Source organism: Bufo bufo, chromosome 3, assembly GCF_905171765.1.
Source record: "Bufo bufo chromosome 3, aBufBuf1.1, whole genome shotgun sequence".
NCBI lineage: Eukaryota > Metazoa > Chordata > Amphibia > Anura > Bufonidae > Bufo > Bufo bufo.
The window spans coordinates 178,820,699-178,842,519 of record NC_053391.1 but is presented as its reverse complement, the minus strand read 5'-3'; the positions used below and the strand labels follow the sequence as shown (position 1 = coordinate 178,842,519).

General features: G+C 42.3%; 1 protein-coding gene across 3 annotated transcripts in view; it reads left to right on the top strand.

Moving 5' to 3' along the window:
• The window catches only part of LOC120994900 (G-protein coupled receptor 1-like), a 653,505-nt gene extending 632,351 nt beyond the window's left edge, over positions 1-21,154 (top strand). For 2 of the 3 annotated variants that reach the window (XM_040423783.1, XM_040423781.1), the window contains exon 11: positions 20,530-21,154. In XM_040423783.1, the coding sequence (XP_040279717.1) occupies positions 20,530-20,694 (165 nt within the window). In that variant the 3' untranslated portion in view covers positions 20,695-21,154. The remainder of the gene's footprint in view (positions 1-20,529) is intronic. The other variant, XM_040423782.1, reaches the window with a different exon arrangement.
• The last annotated feature ends 667 nt before the right edge of the window (positions 21,155-21,821 follow it).

Sequence of the window (21,821 nt, the reverse complement as noted above, 5' to 3'; positions counted from 1 at the left end):
TGAATCAAGATTACGGAGACTCTTACAAGGAGAGCGGCCGGTAGAGGAGTATTGCTCTGAATTCCGTAGGTGGGCTACGGATACCCAATGGAACGACCCGGCTCTCAGGAGTCAGTTCTGCTCTGGGTTATCCGAAAGGGTTAAGGATGCGCTTGCATTATATGAGACCCCCTTTTCCCTTGATGCGGTTATGTCCCTTTCTATCCGAATAGATAGACGCCTTAGGGTCAGGTTGAAAAAACCGGAGCAATTGGTAACCCCTCCCAAGCAGCAGTTAGTCTGTACGGACTTAGACGAGCCTATGCAGCTAGGAGGAACTACTCGTCAGGTCCGTCCTCCTGAGGCTCGCCGTAGGCGTGGGGTTTGTTTTTTTTGTGGGGAGAGGGGTCATTTCATTAATGTCTGTCCTTCTTTCCTCAGAAACAAAAGACCGTCGGAAAAACTACTAACCCCAGGCTGTGTGGAGGATGTCAGCCGGGGGGTATACGTTTCCTCCATACGTACATCGCAATTTGTGTTGCCAGCGGTTATTATTTTTGGTGATAAGACGGAGACTATTTCTTTCTTTCTAGACAGTGGAGCAGGGGTAAATTTGATAGATGCCCATTTTGCCCGCACTTTGGGTTTGTCTCTCTGTACTTTACAGAGACCCATTCCCATATTCGCTATTGATTCTGCTCCCCTGTCTCAGAGAAACCTCACGCACATGGTTCATAATTTACACCTTCGGGTAGGGGACCACCATAACGAGATGCTTTCAGGTTATGTTCTGGAGGGGCTTCCCACTCCGGTAGTGCTGGGTCTTCCCTGGTTGGTAGCGCACAATCCAGTGGTGGATTGGCAGGCCAGGGAGATATTGGAGTGGAGTGAGCAGTGCAGAGAAAATTGCTTAAATAGCAATTGCTTAGTCGCCTCCATAACTACCCTACCTACATTTATTTCGGACTTTGAGGATGTTTTTTCTGAAAAGGGTTGTCAGAAGTTACCACCTCATCGTCCTTATGATTGCCCGGTTAACCTTATTCCCGGCGCAAAATTACCCAAGACCAGGTTATATAATCTTTCGGGTCCAGAGAGACAAGCCATGAAAGATTATATCTCCGAGAGCTTGTCTAAGGGACACATCAGACCCTCTTCTTCACCCGTGGCTGCAGGGTTTTTCTTCGTTAAAAAGAAAGATGGGGGCCTGCGTCCTTGCTTAGATTTTCGCGAATTAAATCAGATAACCATCCGAGACCCATACCCTCTTCCTCTCATTCCTGACCTGTTTAATCAGATTGCGGGTGCTAGGTGGTTCTCCAAACTTGATCTTAGGGGTGCCTACAATCTGATTCGTATTAAGGAGGGGGATGAGTGGAAGACAGCGTTTAACACCCCTGAGGGGCATTATGAAAATCTAGTTATGCCTTTCGGTCTGACCAATGCTCCTGCCGTCTTTCAACATTTCGTTAATGACATTTTTAGTCATCTAATCGGCAGGTTTGTGGTAATATACCTAGATGATATTTTAATTTATTCGTCCGATCTGAAAACACATGAGGTACATGTCAGACAAGTACTGCAGGTCCTACGGACGAATGAATTATATGCTAAAATTGAAAAATGTGTCTTCGCCGTTCAGGAGATACAATTCCTGGGTTATTTTTTATCTGCGTCAGGTTTCCGTATGGATCCTAGGAAGGTCCAGGCAATTTTAGATTGGGATCTTCCTGAGAACCTCAAAGCACTACAACGGTTCTTGGGCTTCGCGAATTTCTATAGGAAATTCATTAAAAATTATTCACTTATTGTAAAACCGCTTACTGACATGACTAGGAAGGGGACTGATTTTTCTAAATGGTCTGACGCCGCTAAAGTTGCTTTTTACTCTCTAAAAGAGAGGTTTACCTCAGCACCTGTACTGGTCCAACCTGATGTCTCTCAGCCTTTTATTGTTGAAGTCGATGCGTCAGAGGTGGGAGTGGGGGCGGTGCTGTCTCAGGGTCCGTCTCCTGGCAAATGGCGTCCTTGTGCTTTCTTTTCTAAAAAACTATCTGCAGCAGAAAAGAACTACGATATTGGCAATAGGGAACTATTAGCTATTAAACTTGCGTTTGAGAAGTGGCGTCATTTCTTAGAGGGGGCAGTCCACCCCGTCACTGTAATTACGGACCACAAAAATCTTCTGTACCTCGAATCAGCTAAGCGTCTCACCCCTAGACAGGCTAGGTGGTCGCTATTTTTTACCAGGTTTAACTTTGTTATTACCTATCGTCCTGGGGCAAAGAACACCAAGGCTGATGCACTATCTCGTTGTTTCCCTGGAGGGGGTAATGTGAGTGATCCGGTACCCATTCTTCAAAGAGGAGTGGTTGTTTCTGCGGTACACTCTGTTTTGGAGGGGAAGGTGTTAGAGGCCCAGGGGGACGCCCCGGTCTCTTGCCCCTCAGAGAAATTGTTTGTACCGTTGAACTTACGTTTCGAATTATTAAAGGAACATCATAATTCGGCACTTGCTGTGCACCCGGGTAGTAAAGCAACCTTGGAACTATTGTCTCGTCGTTTTTGGTGGCCAAGGTTGCGTCAGGATGTATTGGATTTTGTGTCTTCTTGTTCTACCTGTGCGCGCGCAAAAGTTTCACATACACGTCCTGCAGGGTCTCTATTACCACTCGTCATTCCCAATAGACCGTGGACACATCTGTCAATGGATTTTATCACTGACTTACCTTTGTCTGCGGGTAAAACAGTTATTTTGGTAGTAGTGGACAGGTTTAGCAAAATGGTACACTTCATTGCGTTACCCGCACTTCCTAATGCTAAGACTCTTGCTCAGGTATTCGTCAGTGAAATCGTGAAGCTTCACGGGGTCCCCTCCGATGTTGTTTTGGATCGGGGTACCCAGTTTATTTCTAAATTTTGGAAAGCTTTTTGTTCTCGTTTGGGGGTACACTTGTCCTTTTCCTCTGCTTTCCATCCTCAGTCGAATGGACAGACTGAGCGTACCAACCAAAACCTTGAGACATATCTAAGATGTTTTGTGTCTGAAAACCAAGAGTTGTGGTCATCATATTTACCGTTAGCTGAGTTTGCCATAAATAATCGTCGTCAGGAATCCACTGGCAAGTCACCATTTCTTGGTGCATATGGTTTTCATCCCCAATTCTGTACTTTCAAAGAGGGGGGGTCTTCTGGGGTTCCCGAAGAGGAACGGTTTTCGTCATCTCTTTCATCGGTATGGCAGAAGGTGCAAGCTAACTTGAAAAATATGGGAGGTAAATACAAATGCATGGCTGATAAGAGACGGTCGCCAGGTCCGGACCTAGGAGTGAATGACTGTGTGGTTGTCTACTAGAAATATTAAATTGAAGGTTCCCTCTTGGAAACTGGGTCCTAGGTTTATTGGCCCTTACAAAATTGTAGCCATCATCAACCCCGTGGCTTTTCGCCTGGAGTTACCTCAGACTTTTAAAATTCATAATGTTTTTCATAAGTCGTTACTCAAAAAATATGTTCCACCTCTAGAACCATCACCGCTGCCACCCCCTCCTGTTGTCGTGGATGGTAACCTAGAATTTCAGATATCCAAAATTGTTAATTCTCGTCGGGTCCGCCGCTCTCTTCAATATCTGGTGCATTGGAGAGGTTACGGTCCCGAGGAAAGAATGTGGGTTCCTGCGTCTGAGGTAAACGCCGACAGGTTAGTTCGGGTTTTTCATGCCTCTCATCCTGGGAGACCTGGTCCTGAGTGTCCGGAGGCCCCTCGTAGAGAGGGGGGTACTGTAACGAGGGTGTCGAGGACCACGCCTGACTCTGTTATACCCGGGGTCAGGAAGTCGCAGCGGTTGGCTGCACGCTCTATTTAAGATAGGGCTGTTTTCCTTTTGGTAGCTTTCTGGGTTTGCTTAGCAAACCCTTTTGGCTCACTCAGGGATCCGTAGCTCCTTCTCCTCAGCTGTTCCTTGTCCAGCACTCCCAGACCTCCTTATATTTCTCTCTCACACTTCTCTGGTTGCCAGAGATAGAGCTTCCTGCCTGGTCATCTATTCTGACCTTCTGGAGCTGTGTTGCTGCGTTCGCTGGTAGTTGGTCCAGTACGCTACCCTCCAGATCCCTGTTGGACCTTTTTGGTTTATTGTGGTCGCCCACCTGGGTGTATGTGTTTGTATGTTTTGTCTGTCCTCTCCCTGGTGTTTCCCTCTTAGTGATAGTGGTGTGGACTAGCGATCCCTCCGGCCTGTTCACTATCCAGGGCTCATATTAGGGAAAGCCAGGGTTTAGGCACGCGATCGCCGCACGGGTGAGGAACCCGTCTAGGGACGTCAGGGCAGTCAGGTGCCAGCCGCAAGGTGAGTTAGGGGTCACCACCTTTCCCTCTCCCTTGGGCAGGGCTTTCCCTGTTTTCCTCCCTGTGCGTATCGTCGGTCATTACACACACATAGAGTTTCACATTTAGGCCAAAAAGTTCAACTTTGGTCTCATGTGACCACAGCACCTTCTTCTACATGTTTGCTGTGTCCCCTACACGGCTTGTGGCAAACTGTAAACGGAACATCTTATGGATTGCTTTCAAAAATGGCTTTCTTCTTGCCACTCTTCCATAAAGGCCAGATTTGTGGAGTACACGACTAATGGTTGTCCTGTGGACAGATTCTCCTACTTGAACTGTGGATCTCTGCAGCTCCTCTACAGTGACCATGGGCCTCTTGGCTGCTTCTCTAATTATTACTCTCCTTGCCTGGGCTGTCAGTTTAGGTGGACGGCCATGTCTTAGTTGGTTTGCACTTGTGCAATATGCCTTCCATTTTCGGATGATGGATTGAACAGTGCCCCGTGAGATGTTAAGATCTTGGGATATTTTTTTTATAACCTAATCCTGCTTTACACTTCTCCACAATTTTATACCTGACCTGTCTGCTGTGAGGCCTTCACAGAACAGCTGTAGTTATACTGAGAATAAATTTCACACAAATGGACTCTATATACTAATTAAGTGACTTTTAAAGGCAATTGGTCACACTGGATTTTATTTAGGGGTATCCGAGTACAAGGGGCTGAATACAAATGCACACCACACTTTTCAGAATTTATTTTATTAAATATTTTGAAAATCATGTATCATTTTCTTTTCACTTCACACATACTTGCTACCAGTGGCGTACATAGAGAAGTAAGGGCCCCATAGCAAGGATCACACCAGGCCCCCCACACATGACAGAAGGGTTTCCGCCTAAACCCCTTTCAATGACCCTTGGGCCATTTTTCCACTGCCTAATATTCTAAAAAGATGTTCCTTTAGAGGGTGGAGTCCTGACCAAGTTTTCAACCCAGGTGAAGAGGAGATGATCCCAACTGGGCCCCCTCTTACCCTGGGCTTTATAGCAGTTGCATAGTCTGCCACTTTGGTAGTTACGCCACTGCTTGCTACTTTGTGTTAGTCTATCACATCAAATCTCAATAAAATACATTTAAGTTTGTGGATATAACATAAAAAATTTGAAAAAGTTCTGGGGTTATGAATACGTTTTCAAGGCACTGTATATATGACCTTCAATCTAACCTTGTAACTGTGATTAAATCCTTTAAATTAGTCTCATTCTTTATATAGCAAGAGAAAATTCTGATCCATTCACTACTGAAACAGGCTTTGGGAGATCTCCATAGAGAGCATCTGTTTCTAGCTGGCTACAGAAGGAATCTCATGTGAAGAAGAATGCTTGAAATAATTACAGAGCAATTCAAGGAGCCAGCACCCCAAGTTAATTTTGAGTCAACAGATAAAGATAGGCTTGGGGAAGGCAGGACTCTTGTTTAGCCGAGAAGGTGAATGTTGTCAGAAGATGAATGCTATCCTATGACAGACGCTGATGGCCGTGACTCAGAGTGTAAAGAAATAACATATGACAACACATACACTACAGCAGATATTTGTGTGCTTCAGACTGGCAAGTGGTAATTCAAGCAGCAGGCTATCAGCATGTGGCAGAATCTTGTAGCTTGAAGTGCTAAGTGCAAAGCATCACAGCCTCCTCGTCGGCTGGGGCCCGTGTGTCTTGGAGCGCATCCAAGGCATTTCCATGCTCCTTTTAAAGCAACAGCGGCCCCTAAATGCCGTGTGCGGCTCGAGGGAGTGGAGCCTCGATGTGTGAAATAGAAATCTATAATGACTAAGATTGCACACTTGTAGCCCAAGTGAATAGCAAATCATCTTGCGGAATATTTCAAGATGGCAAAAGCTGCCTAAATATAATAATGAGCTTTATGTTACACCCCGAGTGTTACAAGACCTGGAGAAGTGTCTCTGCCAGAAAGCTAAAGGTCAGCCGTGGATAATGATGAAACACAGAACACAAGTTTTATTCTTTTTGGGGCTGCACACATTTGTATATAAACTGGAAAGGTTCTGTGTGCTTATTGACACCTGCATGCTATATGATGTACAACTTGACAGACAAACATATCAACTTCAGTTTTTCATTGCCACAGGGACATCCTGCAAATGGAACCTATATTTGATAGACAGCAATTCCCTAATAATGTAAAATTATAAAGATTGCTTGCATTAATTGTGCAGAGGAGCAGAGAGAAAAGCTCAGAGACTAAGATTAGCATAGTCTGCTGACATATTAAAGGGGTTTTCCAAGACCTTTATACTGATCATTCCTCCTATTCCTCTGGATAGGTGATCAGTATCTGATCGGTGGGGGTCTGACACATGACACCCCCCCACACACACACTGATCAGCTGTTTGAGAAGTTACCGGCGCTCATGGTAGCGCCATGGCCTTCTTGCAGCTTAGCCTAAGCCAAGTGACGTCACGTTCCTTGGTCACATGGTCTAGTTGCAGCTAGTCATCTCCATTGAAGTGAGAGGGACTGAACTGTGACACCAAGCAAGGCCGCTATACAATGTACAGCACTGTGCTTGGTGAACTGCGAGAAGACCACAACGCTACTGCAAGTGCCAGTGCCCTCTTAAACAGCTGATCATCGGGGGTCCCAGTTGTCAGGCCCCCACTGATCAGATACTGATGACCTATCCTGAGGAGAGCACATGTATAAAGAAAATGAGAAACTACACAGTAACAGTTCCAACAAGAGGAATGAGGGCTCACAACAGCTTACAATCAAAGAGGAATTAGGGAGATGCTTGTTTTATACAATGGCCTAGCCATTTATTATACTAAATAGGGTAGTACACATCAAGCTGTATCTGCCAGTCACCAGCCTAGGTCTGTGTACAGTAGGCACAGAAATGAAATTTATTAGGGTGCAAGGAGTCTGAGGGATGGTGTTGAGTGACTAATGAGGAGTAATGGTGATAGATGGACAGGAGTCATAAGTAAAAGTTTTAGTTTGGTGCCTCTCTCTCTTAAAGTAAAGGTCCTTTTACCTGGGCCAGTATTTCAGGCAATTATGGGGAATGAGCCAACTGTTCCCGATAATTAAATTGTCCGCAGAGGTGAGGGCTTCATTTACATGGGCACAAGTGATCACATGTCCCCATAGAAAAGTGTCTTTTCTGGGTAGCAGATCCCTGTGTACACAGGCCAACCAATCTGCTGCACAGAAATATTAAGTTTGGGTGTCGGCTGAAAGGCACAATAACCTGATGAACAAGTGTTTGAGTGTTCATCAGGTGATCGTTGGCATCATTCCACACACAGCACACATTGGGAACGAGAATTTCTACAAATGTATATATTGAATTGATTATTGGTTCATGTAAAAGGAGCTTTAGCCCAGATTCACATGTCTGGGTTCTGGATGCCAGATTCCAGATGTGTGTCCCTGGACCAAACTTGGTGTGTTCCTGCTATTAGTAAAAGTTTACTATTAAAGGGGTTTTCTGATAACATGCCTTTCCTTGCACTTAGCCCTTCATTTTTGATTCTGCTTTTTATGGAGAACATGTTTTCAGCTTTGGCTGTAATAAACTGACCTTGCTAAGTTGCTCCACTCTGGGTTGCTGCACTCTTGCTGCATCATCGTCTGCATTTCTATAGGTAACAGGCGTCACATTCTTTTATTGTCTTATTCTTTTTCTCTATAACAAATATAAATATCAGGAATTTTTTGGTTCTTTTGGTCATTCCCTAGGTTTTGCCATCAAGTGGACGGTCATTCATGAGTAGAAATTGATGGCTGAGAAAGATGTTGTGAGTAGCACGATCCTTTGCAGTAATGTTACTCATCTGGTGTAATCTATAATTATATTACAATACAGTGAGACAGCATTGTCTGCAAGGAAACAGTGGTGATGGCAATCAATCATGTCACTTTAGTCTTCTACTCACTGTCTGGTATTTGGTTGCTCTGAGTAACTCCTCCACTTCCATTGCATTACTTTTTATAACTTTCTTCTAATGGGCTTTATTGCAATAATGTTGCAGTTATTTTTTGGGTGTTCATGATATGTCATTAATGTAGTAAAATTTGTATTTAGAATGTAATATTATTATTATTATTTACAATGTCAAAATCAATTTTGCCATTGTGTTTTGCTAACTTTCTCAAAATTCCTGGATGCATGTATATAGTAACTGCAGCTGGAGTTATGGAGTAGTATAGGTTTTATTAGAGCTGGAACCTTTTAGGTTACTCTGCATCATTCTCCTCATGCTTCTCCTTGAGTTACTTGTTCTTTTTGTTTAACTGTAGTATTGGAACAATGTTATAGTAATTAAAGGTGGTCACATTTTATGCTACTTTTCTCTGTCATCAAATTTATTACACATTTCCCCAGTCATTTCTTAAAATACACTGTTCTCAGCACAGATACGTGGGAATAGTTTTAAACATTTTTCTACTTCCCGAACAGTTAGGGGAGCAGTTATGCTGAAATAAAAAGCTGCTAATTACTCACATTATAATTACGTTAATTACAGCTGCTCATAAGAGTCAGTAGGTGCTATGTTGATGTGAGTTGTATACTGTTATAATTTATCTTACGTAGGTTATACACTCTTCAACATTGAAATTGTAACAACAAGAAAGAAAATTCGTGGAATTATGAAAATCACTGGATCGATAGACATGTTAATGATATGCAAATTATAGAAAAAATGGAAACAAAATATTCAAAACATTTTGATTTATTCAGTATTGAATCTGAGCTCCACACACAGAAATACATGCACTTAAACGCCTTGGCATGCTATCAATAAGGTTATTAATAATTGTCTGAATAATGTTCTGCCATACTGAATGCACTCGGGTATGCAAATCATCAAGATCCAATGTTGGTAGCTCTCTTTGTGATTGCTGACCCATGACGTCCCAGATGTGCTCGATGGGAGACAAATCTGGAGAGACTGTAGGCCATGTTAGCATGTTTACGCCAAACAGGATGTTCCCCTTAGCACAAGAAACATACAGCTTGTCATTGCCCTGTTGAAAAACGGCTCCTGGGACATTTTGTAGAAATGGCCGCACCGCTGATTCCATGATCAAATCAATGTATTGCCAAACTTATTTCAAGTGTGCTTGAAATAAGGACTAGAGGATTCCTCGTACCCCACACCATAACCCTGGGAGTAGGACCAGTGTGATGTTTTCTTGTGAAGATCTCTTCATGGCGTGGCTTACAAAGTCTCCAGACCAGTTTCCAGCTAACATTGCGTCCAAGGCAGAAGCAGGACTCCTCTTTGAAGAGGATAGACTTCCATTCCAGAGTCCATTGCCATCTTGCTGTGCACCATGATAGCCTTGGTGTTGGCGTGAGATAAATGCAACACCTGTTACTGGATGTCTGATGTTGTGTAAATGGTTGTAGACACTGTTTGCCGTCCTAGGCTTGGGATGAGACTTCCAATTTCACTTGTAGTACAGAATGGATCATTACATGCCATTTTTCTAATCAGATGAACCATCCATGCACAGGTTTGTCTTTGTGCACGTCTTGCTGTCATTCCAGTTCATTTTAGTTATCCCAACCACCAGGACATGCAGTCTTGAACAGAGCTGACATCTCGGCCTAGGCGTGCAGTGATCTACTGGAGTGATAAACCAAGGTCTCTCAGATCAAGCATTCTGTCCCTCTCAGTTTGCAACAAGTGACCTATAACTGATACATTGACAAACAGGAGGCATCGCAAAATTATACCACACAACTTTATGTGATTTTGAGGTTTCAAAAAAAACTTTGCTTTCAGTCTGGCTTTTATGCTCCTCCCATGTTCCACAGATTGGAGCTAGGTGCTTGAAAATGTGATCGCCCGAAGATCTTAGCGGCATCTGCTACTTCCTCGATTTGCATAACCTTTTAGCTTGTCCTTCTTGGTGTCGCAATTTCAATTTACATAACTATAATGTTATATTGTCAGATATGTTTAATAAGTACAGGTCATGGTGCATAGATCACAAAAGTAAATTTTCCTCATTTTGACTTCAGATTTTTCTAGGCATGTAAGAATAAAGTGATTTTGATTACTCTAATGTTGCCACATTGTAGCATCAATATTACAGTTAAAAATGACCTGTTGACTAGACTACAATGCCTATTACAGCTCCATATAAGACATATGTAATGTGCACATAAGCATGAGATTATCATGAACTTACCTGTCCGAGCGCAGCAGCATGATTCTCAGGCTCCGCACGGCCGTTCCAGGAGAGACGTGCTGCTGAGCCACCCCCCCCCCCCCCCTCCGGTGATGTGACAGCATGTTTAGCAACAGGATGCAATGCTCTGTTTCTCCTTGCATGTGCTGGAGAAGATTAGCAGTGTGTTGATTGCTCAGCTGCTCTATTCCTGTGTTCCTGTGTTTCTGACTAACAGTGCATCTACCAGGTGCTGATCCAGGGACTTGCTATTCTTTTTAAACCCCTTCCTGGCCATACACTAATGCCAGTGATAGTCTTGTTTGTGTTTGGGCTCACTAGCTAGGTTCCTGGTTCTTGTTCCTGTGCTGATTTGGATTGCTTGTGTTTTTGACCTCAGCATGTCCATTGACCACTCTCGGTTGCTGGTGATTTGTACTGTGCATCCCATCTGGTTCTGACCTCAACTCGTCTTTTGACCAATCTCTGTTTTTGTACTGCGTTGTCCTCCTGGTTGTGACCCATTTAAATACAATTCTGTCTGTGTTGTTTGACTCTAGGTGTTTGTCTCTGCATCTTAGTAGCATAGAGACTGTCGACCAGTTGCGGTCTTGCTACCTAGGACTTGCACTGCGAGTAGGTAGGGAAAGCTCTGGGTTCTAGGTTAGGTCTCACTGTCTGTCTGTCCCTACCTACGGGCGTTACAGAGATCTTGTGCAGATATTTGGGGTAATTTATCAAAGGCCATCCTTTACCCCGGTCTTTGATATCCACCACGCCGCCGGAGGATGCACTTAATTTATGACGAAGAGCATAGGCTGAAATCTCCAGCTCCTAACTGGAATAGATTTCAGTAGTAAATGTGCCAGGGATGATGGTCCCATCCATACCATGCCCATCCTACTCACCATTCCTCCTTTTCTGAAAAAGATATGAGCAATGGTGTTTGAAAAGTTGCAAACCACAGGCTTGCAACTTTTTTAAGCCAATAGCTGGTATAGGGGGTCATAATAAATAACCTCCAAAGTCTACAGAGACTTCCCTCATCATTCTGTGACCCCATAATGACAAAGTGAAAGCAAAATGTTAATGCTAATTTATTTAAAAGGAAAAACTGAAACATTGCATTAACATAAGTATTCAGACCCTTTACTCAGCACTTAGTTGAAGTGCTTTTGCCAGCTATTAAAGCCTTCAGTCTTCTTGGGTATGATGTCACAAGTATTGCACACCTGGATTTGAGGATTTTCTGGCATTCTTCTCTGCAGATCCTCTCAAGCTCTGTCAAGTTGGATGGGGATCGGTGGACAATCATTTTCAGGTCTGTCCAGAGATGTACGATTGTGTTCATGTCAGGGCTTTGGCTTGGCCACTCAAGGACATTCACAATTTCCCCTAAGCCAGGAATGCTCAACCTGCGGCCCTCTAGCGGTTGCAAAACTACAAATTCCATCATGCCTAGACAGCCTACAGCTATCAGGGCATGCTGGGAATTCTAGTTTTGCAACAGCCGGAGGGCTGCAGGTTGGGCATCCCTGTCTTAAGCCGGTGCTGTCTTGGCTGTGTGCTTAGGGTCACCGTCTTGTTGGAAGGAGAACCTTCAGCTCAGTTTGAAGTCCTTTAGGTACTTTTGCAAACTCCAGGTGGCTTTCATTTGTCTTTTACAGTGGAGAAGCTTCTTTCTGGTCACTCTGCCATAAAACCCTGATTGATGAACTGCTGCACTATGGTTGACCTTCTGGAAGGTTCTCCCATCTGCACACAGGATTGTTGGAGTTCAGTCGGAGTGACCATTGGGTTTTTGGTCACCTTTGTTACCAAGGCCATTCTCCCTTAATTGCTTAGATTGGAGGGACATCCAGCTTTAGGAAGAGCCCTGGTTGTTGCAAACTTCTTACATTTAAGAATTATGGAGCCCACTTTGCTCCTGGGAACTTTCAGAGCAGTAGATCTGTGCCTCCACACAATCCTGCCTCTGGGCTCTACAGACAGTACTTTTTTCCTCATGACTTGGTTTTAGCTCTGATTTGCCTTGTTAGCTGTCAGACCTTTTATATATATATATATATATATATATATATATATATGACAGGGGTGTGTCTTTCCAAATCGTGTCCAATCAGCTGAATTTGCCAAAGGTAGACTCCAATCAAGGTGTAGAAACATCTCAAAGATGATCAAAATGAATGGGAGTTCCCCCGGAGCTAAATATCAAGTGTCATAGTTAAGGATCTGAATACTTATTTCCTAATGAAATTTTTATTTTTCCTTTTTAATAAATTTGTAAAATTGTCTAACATTTTATTTTCACTTTCTCATTATGAGGTATTGAGTGCAGGTTGATGCACATAACAAAATGGGAGTGCATTGTACAGTTACATGTAGAATTACATGTTCGTGTGTACACATATTTCTTCTGTTATATACAGGGTGGGCCATTTAAATGGATACACCTTAATAAAATGGGAATGGTTGGTGATATTAACTTCCTGTTTGTGGCACATTAGTATATGTGAGGGGGGAAACTTTTCAAGATGGGTGGTTACCATGGCGGCCATTTTGAATCCAACTTTAGTTTTTTCAATAGGAAGAGGGTCATGTGACACATCAAACTTATTGGGAATTTCACACAAAAAACAATGGTGTGCTTGGTTTTAACGTAACTTTATTCTTTCATGAGTTATTTACAAGTTTCTGACCACTTATAAAATGTGTTCAATGTGCTGCCCATTGTGTTGGATTGTCAATGCAACCCTCTTCTCCCACTCTTCACACACTGATATCAACACCGCAGGAGAAATGCTAGCACAGGCTTCCAGTATCCGTAGTTTCAAGTTCTGCACATCTCGTATCTTCACAGCATAGACAATTGCCTTCAGATGACCCCAAAGATAAAAGTCTAAGGGGGTCAGATCGGGAGACCTTGGGGGCCATTCAACTGGCCCACGACGACCAATCCACTTTCCAGGAAACTGTTCATCTAGGAATGCTCGGACCTGACACCCATAATGTGGTGGTGCACCATCTTGCTGGAAAAACTCAGGGAACGTGCCAGCTTCAGTGCATAAAGAGGGAAACACATCATCATGTAGCAATTTCGCATATCCAGTGGCCTTGAGGTTTCCATTGATGAAGAATGGCCCCTCTATCTTTGTACCCCATATACCACACCATACCATCAATGGTGCAGCACCTGAAACTACGGATACTGGAAGCCTGTGCTAGCATTGCTCCTGCGGTGTTGCTATCAGTGTGTGAAGAGTGGGAGAAGAGGGTTGCATTGACAATCCAACACAATGGGCAGCACATTGAACACATTTTATAAGTGTTAGAAACTTGTAAATAACTCATGAAAGAATAAAGTTACGTTAAAACCAAGCACACCATTGTTTTTCTTGTGAAATTCCCAATAAGTTTGATGTGTCACATGACCCTCTTCCTATTGAAAAAACAAAAGTTGGATTCAAAATGGCCGACTTCAAAATGGCCGCCATGGTCACCACCCATCTTGAAAAGTTTCCCCCCTCACATATACTAATGTGCCACAAACAGAAAGTTAATATCACCAACCATTCCCATTTTATTAAGGTGTATCCATATAAATGGCCCACCCTGTAGATTTTCAATTAAGTTTGTGGTATAATTACCACCCTGAAATTGAGCCAGACATATGACATACATACCGCATGCATAATTTATTAAAGTGGTTGTCTCAGATTTTAATATTGATGGTCTGTCCTCAAGATAGGCCATCAATATCTGATTACCCAGCGATTAGCTGTTTTAGAATGGCATGGGTGCTGCAACTTCACAGATACATTCATTGCGTAGTGCACAGAACTTAAAACTGCAGCGTTGTTCCCATTCAGTCGAATCAGTACTGCAGTTACCAGCTCCTTTTAACAGCTCCAGCAACTTTTAACACACTAACACACTTTTAACACTAGAAATTTTGTAAAATGATTAAAAAAGGTTGTATTGCTTAGGGGATTCCTGAAATATGGCAGGCTTTTTTATGAAATGCTGCAGTTTTTGTGTGAAAATGTGTAAATTTAGATCAATCTTCAGCTGGTGTAAGTAAAAGAAAGTAATAAAAAGTGTCTACATGAAAATAATAGAAAGTGTCTTCATGCAAGATATACCACATTACACAGCATGTGCCACTGTGATAAATTTGGTTCACCTTGTGACTTCCTGGTCTACATTTGCCCCATTGTGTCCAGTCTTCTCCCATATACACAAACTGATGGGTTTATACCCCTACCAGAATTATCACCGTATTTACTACACTGCTCTTTACACTACTAATATCCTGTATTTTAAACCTTAGGAACCTGCCAGGAATGCGGAACAGAAATCCCAGCGCAGGAGCTGCGCCCGCCCGATCAGAGGCAGGGGTCCGACTGTCACTGATAGCCGGACCCCTGCTGCATGCTCCGGCATCGGTGAAAGCACCGATGCCGGCGCATTAACCCTTGCACGGCCGCGGTCAGCGCTGACCGCGGCATGTGCGGTATCCTCACGGGTGCTGTCCATGGGGTCCCCGCGCTGCTGTGTCACAGGGACCCCATGGCAGGAAAGGCAGCCCAATGCCTTCCTTAGGCACCGTGGCTGCCTTCCGGGAGAGCTTGTGAGATCCAACCCCCTGGATCTCACAGGCAAGCAGGCTGTAAGCGTATTACAGTGGTAATACACTTACAGCCAATGCATTACAATACAGAAGTATTGTAATGCATTGTAAAGGGGATCAGACCCCCAAAAGTTAAAGTCCCAGGGTGGGACAAAAAATAAAGTGAAAAAAAACAAAACAATTAAGTTTTCAAAAATAAATAAATTAAAGTTTCAAGTAAAAAAAAGCGTCCTTTTCCCAAAATAAAGTAAAATTATTTTTTTTTTAAATAGGGAAAAAAGAAAAGTAGTCATATTGGGTATCGCCATATCCATATTGACTGGCTCTATAAAAATATCACATGAACTAACCCCTCAGGTGAACACCGTCAAAAAAATAAAATAAAACCTGTGGTAAAAAAATAAATTTGTTACCTTACATCACTAAAAGTGCAACACCAAGCGATAAAAAAAGACGTATGCACCCCAAAATAGTACCAATCTAACCATCACCTCATCCCGCAAAAAATGATCCCCTATCTAAGACAATCGCCCAAAAAAAAAAAAAAAAAATATGGCTCTCAGACTATGGAGACACTAAAATATGATTATTTTTTTTGTTTCAAAGATGCTTTTATCGTGTTAAATGTAAAAATAAATAAAAAGTAGACGTATTAGGTATCGCCGTGTCCGTAACAACCTGCTCTATAAAAAATACCACATGACCTAACCCCTCGGGTGAAAAAATAAAATAAAAACGGTGTCAAAAAAGCAATTTTTTGTCACCTTCATCACAAAAAGTGTAATTCCAAGCGATCAAAAAGTCATATGCACCCCAAAAAGTGCAGATCAAACCGTCATATCATCCTGCAAAAATGATACCCTACCTAAGACAATCGCCCAAAAACTGAAAAAACTATGGCTCTCAGACTATGAGACACTAAAACATGATTTTTTATTTATTTAAAAAATGATATCATTGTGTAAAACTTACATACCGTATTTTCCGCCCTATAAGACGCACTTTTTTCCCCCCCCCCCAAAAGTGGGAGGAAAATGTCAGTGCATCTTATGGGGCGAATGCTGTACTGTTCACACTGATACACCGCCGACCGCATGCTGCACAGCGTGGCCGGCGTGTGAATCAGCGAGGAGGGGCTGGGGGCCGGCCTCTAGTTTTGTAATGGCAGCGGGGCCCGGTGCAGTCACTGTATTCTATTGCACTGGGCCCCGCTCACTGTACTAATCGTATCTACGGTAACTGCAGGCAATGTTTAACTATAGATATGTTCGATCCAGCAGCCTGTACTTACAAGCATAGCAGGCAGGAGGTTGGGGGGGCGGGCGGGCACTAGCAGTGTAACTTCCTACATCACGTGCCTGCTCCGCCCACTTTATGAATGAAGCAGGCGGCGCAGGCACGTGACGTAGTGAGTTATGCTGCCAGTGCCTGCCCGCCCAGCCTCCTGCCTGCTATGCTTGTAAGTACAGGCTGCTGGATCGAACATATCTATAGTTAAACATTGCCTGCAGTTACCGTAGATACGATTAGTACAGTGAGCGGGGCCCGTTGCAATAGAATACAATGACTGCACTGGGCCCCCGCTGCCATTTAAAAACTAGTGTAGATGCCAGCCCCAGCCCCTGTATTGGGGGTCATTCACAGTAGCTGACACTGTTATTGGGGGGATCTGTGGATGTCAAATAGCATAAGATGCTATTTATCTGTCATCCACAGATCCCCCCATAGCAGTGTCATGCCATCCACAGTTGCCCCATAACAGTGCCATCCACAGACCCCCATAACAGTGCCATCCACAGACCCCCATAACAGTGCCATCCACAGACCCCCATAACAGTGCCATCCACAGACCCTCATAACAGTGCCATCCACAGATCCCCCATAACAGTGCCATTCACAGATCCCCCATAACAGTGCCATTCACAGATCCCCCATAACAGTGCCATCCACAGATCCCCCATAACAGTGCCATCCACAGATCCCCCATAACAGTGCCATCCACAGATCCCCCATAACAGTGCGATCCACAGATCCCCCATAACAGTGCCATCCACAGATCCCCCATAATAGTGCCATCCACAGATCCTCCATAATAGTGTCATTCACAGGCTACCATTAGTTCAAAGCCCACCAAAGGCACACCTTTTGGTTCCAATTTTTTTTTTTCTTATTTTCCTCATCAAAAACCTAGGTGCGTCTTATGGGCCGGTGCGTCTTATAGGGCGAAAAATACAGTAAATAAAAAAAGTATACATATTAGGTATCGCCGTGTCCGTAAGAACCTGCTGTATAAAAATATCACATGAACTAACCCCTCAGGTGAACACCGTAAAAAAAAAAGTGTAAAAAAAGCTATTTTTTGTTACTCTACATAACAAAAAGTGCAATAGCAAGCGATAAAAAAGTCATATGCACCCTAAAATAGTACCAATCAGACCGTCATCTCATCCGGCAAAAAATGAGCCCCTACATAAGGTAGTCGCCCAAAAAAAAAACTATGGCTTTCAGAATATGGAGACACTAAAAAATATTTTTTTTTTCAAAAATGCTTTATTATGTAAAACTGAAACAAACAACCAAAAAAAGTAGTCATATTTGGTATTGTTGCGTCTGTAACAACCTGCTCTATAAAAATAGCACATGATCTAACCTGTCAGATAAACACTGTAAATAACAAAAAATAAAAACGGTGCCAAAACATCTATTTTCTGTTACCTTGCCTCACAAAAAGTGTAATATAGAGCAATAAAAAATCATATGTACCCTAAAAAAGTACCAACAAAACTGCCACCTTATCCCGTAGCTTACAAAATGTCACTTTTTTGGAGTTTCTACTCTAGGGGTGCATCAGGGGGTCTACAAATGTGACATGACAACCTAAAATTATCCCAGTGAAATCTGCTTTACAAAAACCATATGGTGTTCCTTTTCTTTCTGCGCAATGCCGTCTGCCTGTACAGAAGTTTATGACCACATATGGGGTGTTCCTGTAAACTACAGAATCAGGGCAATAAATATTGAGTTTTGTTTGGCTGTTAACCTTTGCTTTGTTAGTGGAAAAAATTTATTAAAATGGAAAATCTGCCCAAAAAGTTAAATTCTGAAATTTCATCTCCATTTTCCAATAATTCTTGTGAAACACCTAAAGGGTTAACAAAGTTTTTAAAATCAGTTTTGAATACCTTGAGGGTTGTATTTTCTAAAATAGGGTCACTTTTTGGGAGTTTCTACTCTAGGGGTACATCCAGTGGTCTTCAAATGTGACATGGCAGCTTAAAATTGTCCCAGTGAAATCTGCTTTCCAAAAACCATATGGCGTTCCTTTCCTTCTGCACAATGCCGTCTGCCTGTACAGCAGTTTACGACCACATATGGGGTGTTTCTGTAAACTACAGAATCAGGGCAATAAATATTGAGTTTTGTTTGGTTGTTAACTCTTGTTTTGTTAGTGGAAAAAAAATGATTAAAATGGAAAATCTGCCAAAAAAGGAAAATTCTGAAATTTCATCTCCATTTTCCATTAATTCTTGTGGAACACCTAAAGGGTTAACAAAGTTTATCAGTTTTGAATACCTTGAGGGGTTTCTAAAATGGGGTCATTTTTGGGTGGTTTCTATTATGTAAGCCTCACAAAGTGATTTCAGACCTGAACTGGTCCTTAAAAAGTGGGATTTGGAAATTTTCTGAAAAATTACAAGATTTGCTTCTAAGCCTTCTAATGTCCCCAAAAAATAAAATGGCATTCACAGAATTATCCAAACATGATGTAGACATATGGGGAATGTGAATTAGTAACTATTTTGGGAGTTATTACTATCTATTATAAAAGTAGAGAAATTGAAATTTGGAAATTTTTCAAAATTTTTTGTAAATTTGGTATTTTTTTTATAAATAAAAATGAATTTTTTTTTACTCAATTTTACCACTATCATAAAGTACAATATGTGATGAGAAAACATTCTCAGAATTGCCTGAATAAATAAAAGTGTTTTAAAGTTTTTACCACATAAAGTGACACATGTCAGATTTGCAAAAATCGGCCTGGGATTTAAGGTGAAAAGTGGCTCGGTAGTAAAGGGGTTAAATGTGATGTCATTGTGTTTGTTGGATTATGGATTTTTTTTTACTTTTTTTTTTATTGCATTTCAACATAATACATCATCCTTATCCTTCATTTCACTCATAAATTATTTACCTTAAAGGGCAGCTGTCAGCAGATTTGTACCTATGAAACTGGCTGACCTGTTAATGTGCTTGGCAGCTGAAAACATCTGTGTTGGTCCCATGTTCATATGTGCCCACATTGCCGAGAAAAATTATGTTTTAATGTATGTAAATAAGCCTCTAGGAGCAAAGGGGGAGTTACTATTACACCTAGAGGCTCTGCTTTCTCTGCAACTGCTGCCCCATCTACACTTTGATTGACAGGGGAAGATGAAATAATATTTACCCTGCTTGGCTCTGTCAATCAAAGTGCAGAGGACATGGCAATTGCAGAGAGAGCTGAGCCTCTAGGAGTAAGATAAATCATCAATGTCTAAGTACTGGAAAACCCCTTTTGTAAATTTGTCTTACTCTCTATGTGTGTAGACCTGAAATTCTCCTACTGACTACCAAACAATCACAAACAAAAAGAGAGAGAATTAACACCAGAAAAAGTCATATCCAGAGCAAACTGTTTTTTTTAAACCAAAAACTCATAAAGACTCATATTCAACATATTTTAGGGCAGATTTATTAAGACTGACCAGTGTAAAATAAAAATAAAAAAGTAACAGATTTCTACATTTTGGATTGTACTAAAGCCAAAAAATGAAATCCATGCCAGCTGTGAGCAAGTGTAGCTTTGTGCCAACATTTGCACCATTTTCTGACTTAAGTATTATAAATCTGCCTAAAATTTTTACAACATGGGCACTTTTTCAACATTTGATGAGCACATTGTCAAAAGGGGAAATCTTTTACGCAATTTGTAACTTTTTGCAAAATTTTGTGCAATTTACATAAAAAGCAACTATGTCTACCTGGAGGACACTGACAGATGGAAGATCAGGTGGCACCTATAGCCCTGACACAAGTTGCCCATGAGCAGTGCGCTTGTGGCAGCGGTTGGTTGAGTACTGTTTGGACATATTTATTAAGTGGTTGCCTTCCCTATTACTGTAGATGGTGTAATATTGTGTCCCAGCCAGGAGAATTTCACAGTCACTGACTTGCAACAAATCATACAAGCGCCATATACAGTATGGTTTACACTGAAGTTTAAATAAGTCACAAGAGAGGATAATTTAGTTTTTTTTATGGCCAATTCCATAATCACATAAAAAATGTCCGGTTTCCAGCTGCATTGTGTGACTAATAAAATGTTATTTTTCCAGGTGGCTTTCCAGTCAAGGCTCTGCGACCGCACAAAGATCACAGAATATCACCCGGCTAGTGTGCGGTACATGACTCAGATAGATGAAGAGGATTCGGATTCTGCTGATGACACCACAGTATTATTCTCTATGCCATCAATGGCATTAAGGAATAAAGAACCCTGATTTTTCTTTTTTTTTTTTGGACTGGGCTAGAAGATTGCACCAATCTGCCCTGAATGTGCACTGTCTGCAGGAGAGAACGCAGAAGGCAAAAGACAACCTTGGACTGCCTTATTAAGGAGCTGTCATCCTTCATTATTAATACTACATGGTTAATATTTAATGCTGTATAACCAGAGCTCCTGACGGCAGCACAGCCACAAGACACGCCGGGGTCATTCCAACTGCAAATCGTAAGACAGGAGATGTGGTGGCTTTATAAGTGCCACCTGATAATGCCGGGAGGCACATGCCCAGCGCAAGTACGTGTGCGTATATCATTTACCAAGGCAGGGCTGAAATGACTGCATTTAGCATCAAGTATTTCTGTCCAATGTAAAGCACTTTTATGTGGATTGTCTTATTAGAAGTGGGCAGGTCCCTCATTTCAGTAATATATGTCATGTAGAAACGCTAGCAGCCAAATTCTTCACAGGAATTGTAATTTGGGTGCTGTGGCCATTACCCCTGCTGCCTTTCATAGCCGACCATTTCCTGTAACTCTACATGTACAGTATAATCACTGGGGGAGATATATCAAACTGGTGTAAAGGAGAACTGGCTTAGTTGCCGATAACAACCAATCAGATTCCACCTTTCACTTTCCACAGGAGCTCTGAAAAATGAAAGGTGGAATCTGATTGGTTGCTATGGGCAATTAAGCCAGATTTTCTTTAGGAAAAATAAATTTCCCCCATTGGATCTGATGTATCAAAACTAGCAGTAAAAAGTGGTAATATTTCTCATGGCGGGATTACGGCCTCATGCGCACGACTGTATTTTTCATCTGTGTGCTATCCGCATTTGCAGATCCCGTCTTTATTTTTTGCGGATCCTTGTGGCCATTCCACAAATTATAGATCAGGTCCGTTTTTTATCCGTATTGTTGACGAGAATGGTCACTGCACGTGGAAGGTATCCGTGTTTTGCAGATCCTTTGTTTGGCGACTGAAAGACATCACGTGTGCATGGAACCTTACTTAGTTATGGGTGCATTCACATGTGCCGGCAGTGTGCATGCTCTTCTTTCACAGACTCTTCATGAATGAATCACTGACGTGTGAATGAGGCCTAAGTCATCAGAAAGTCTA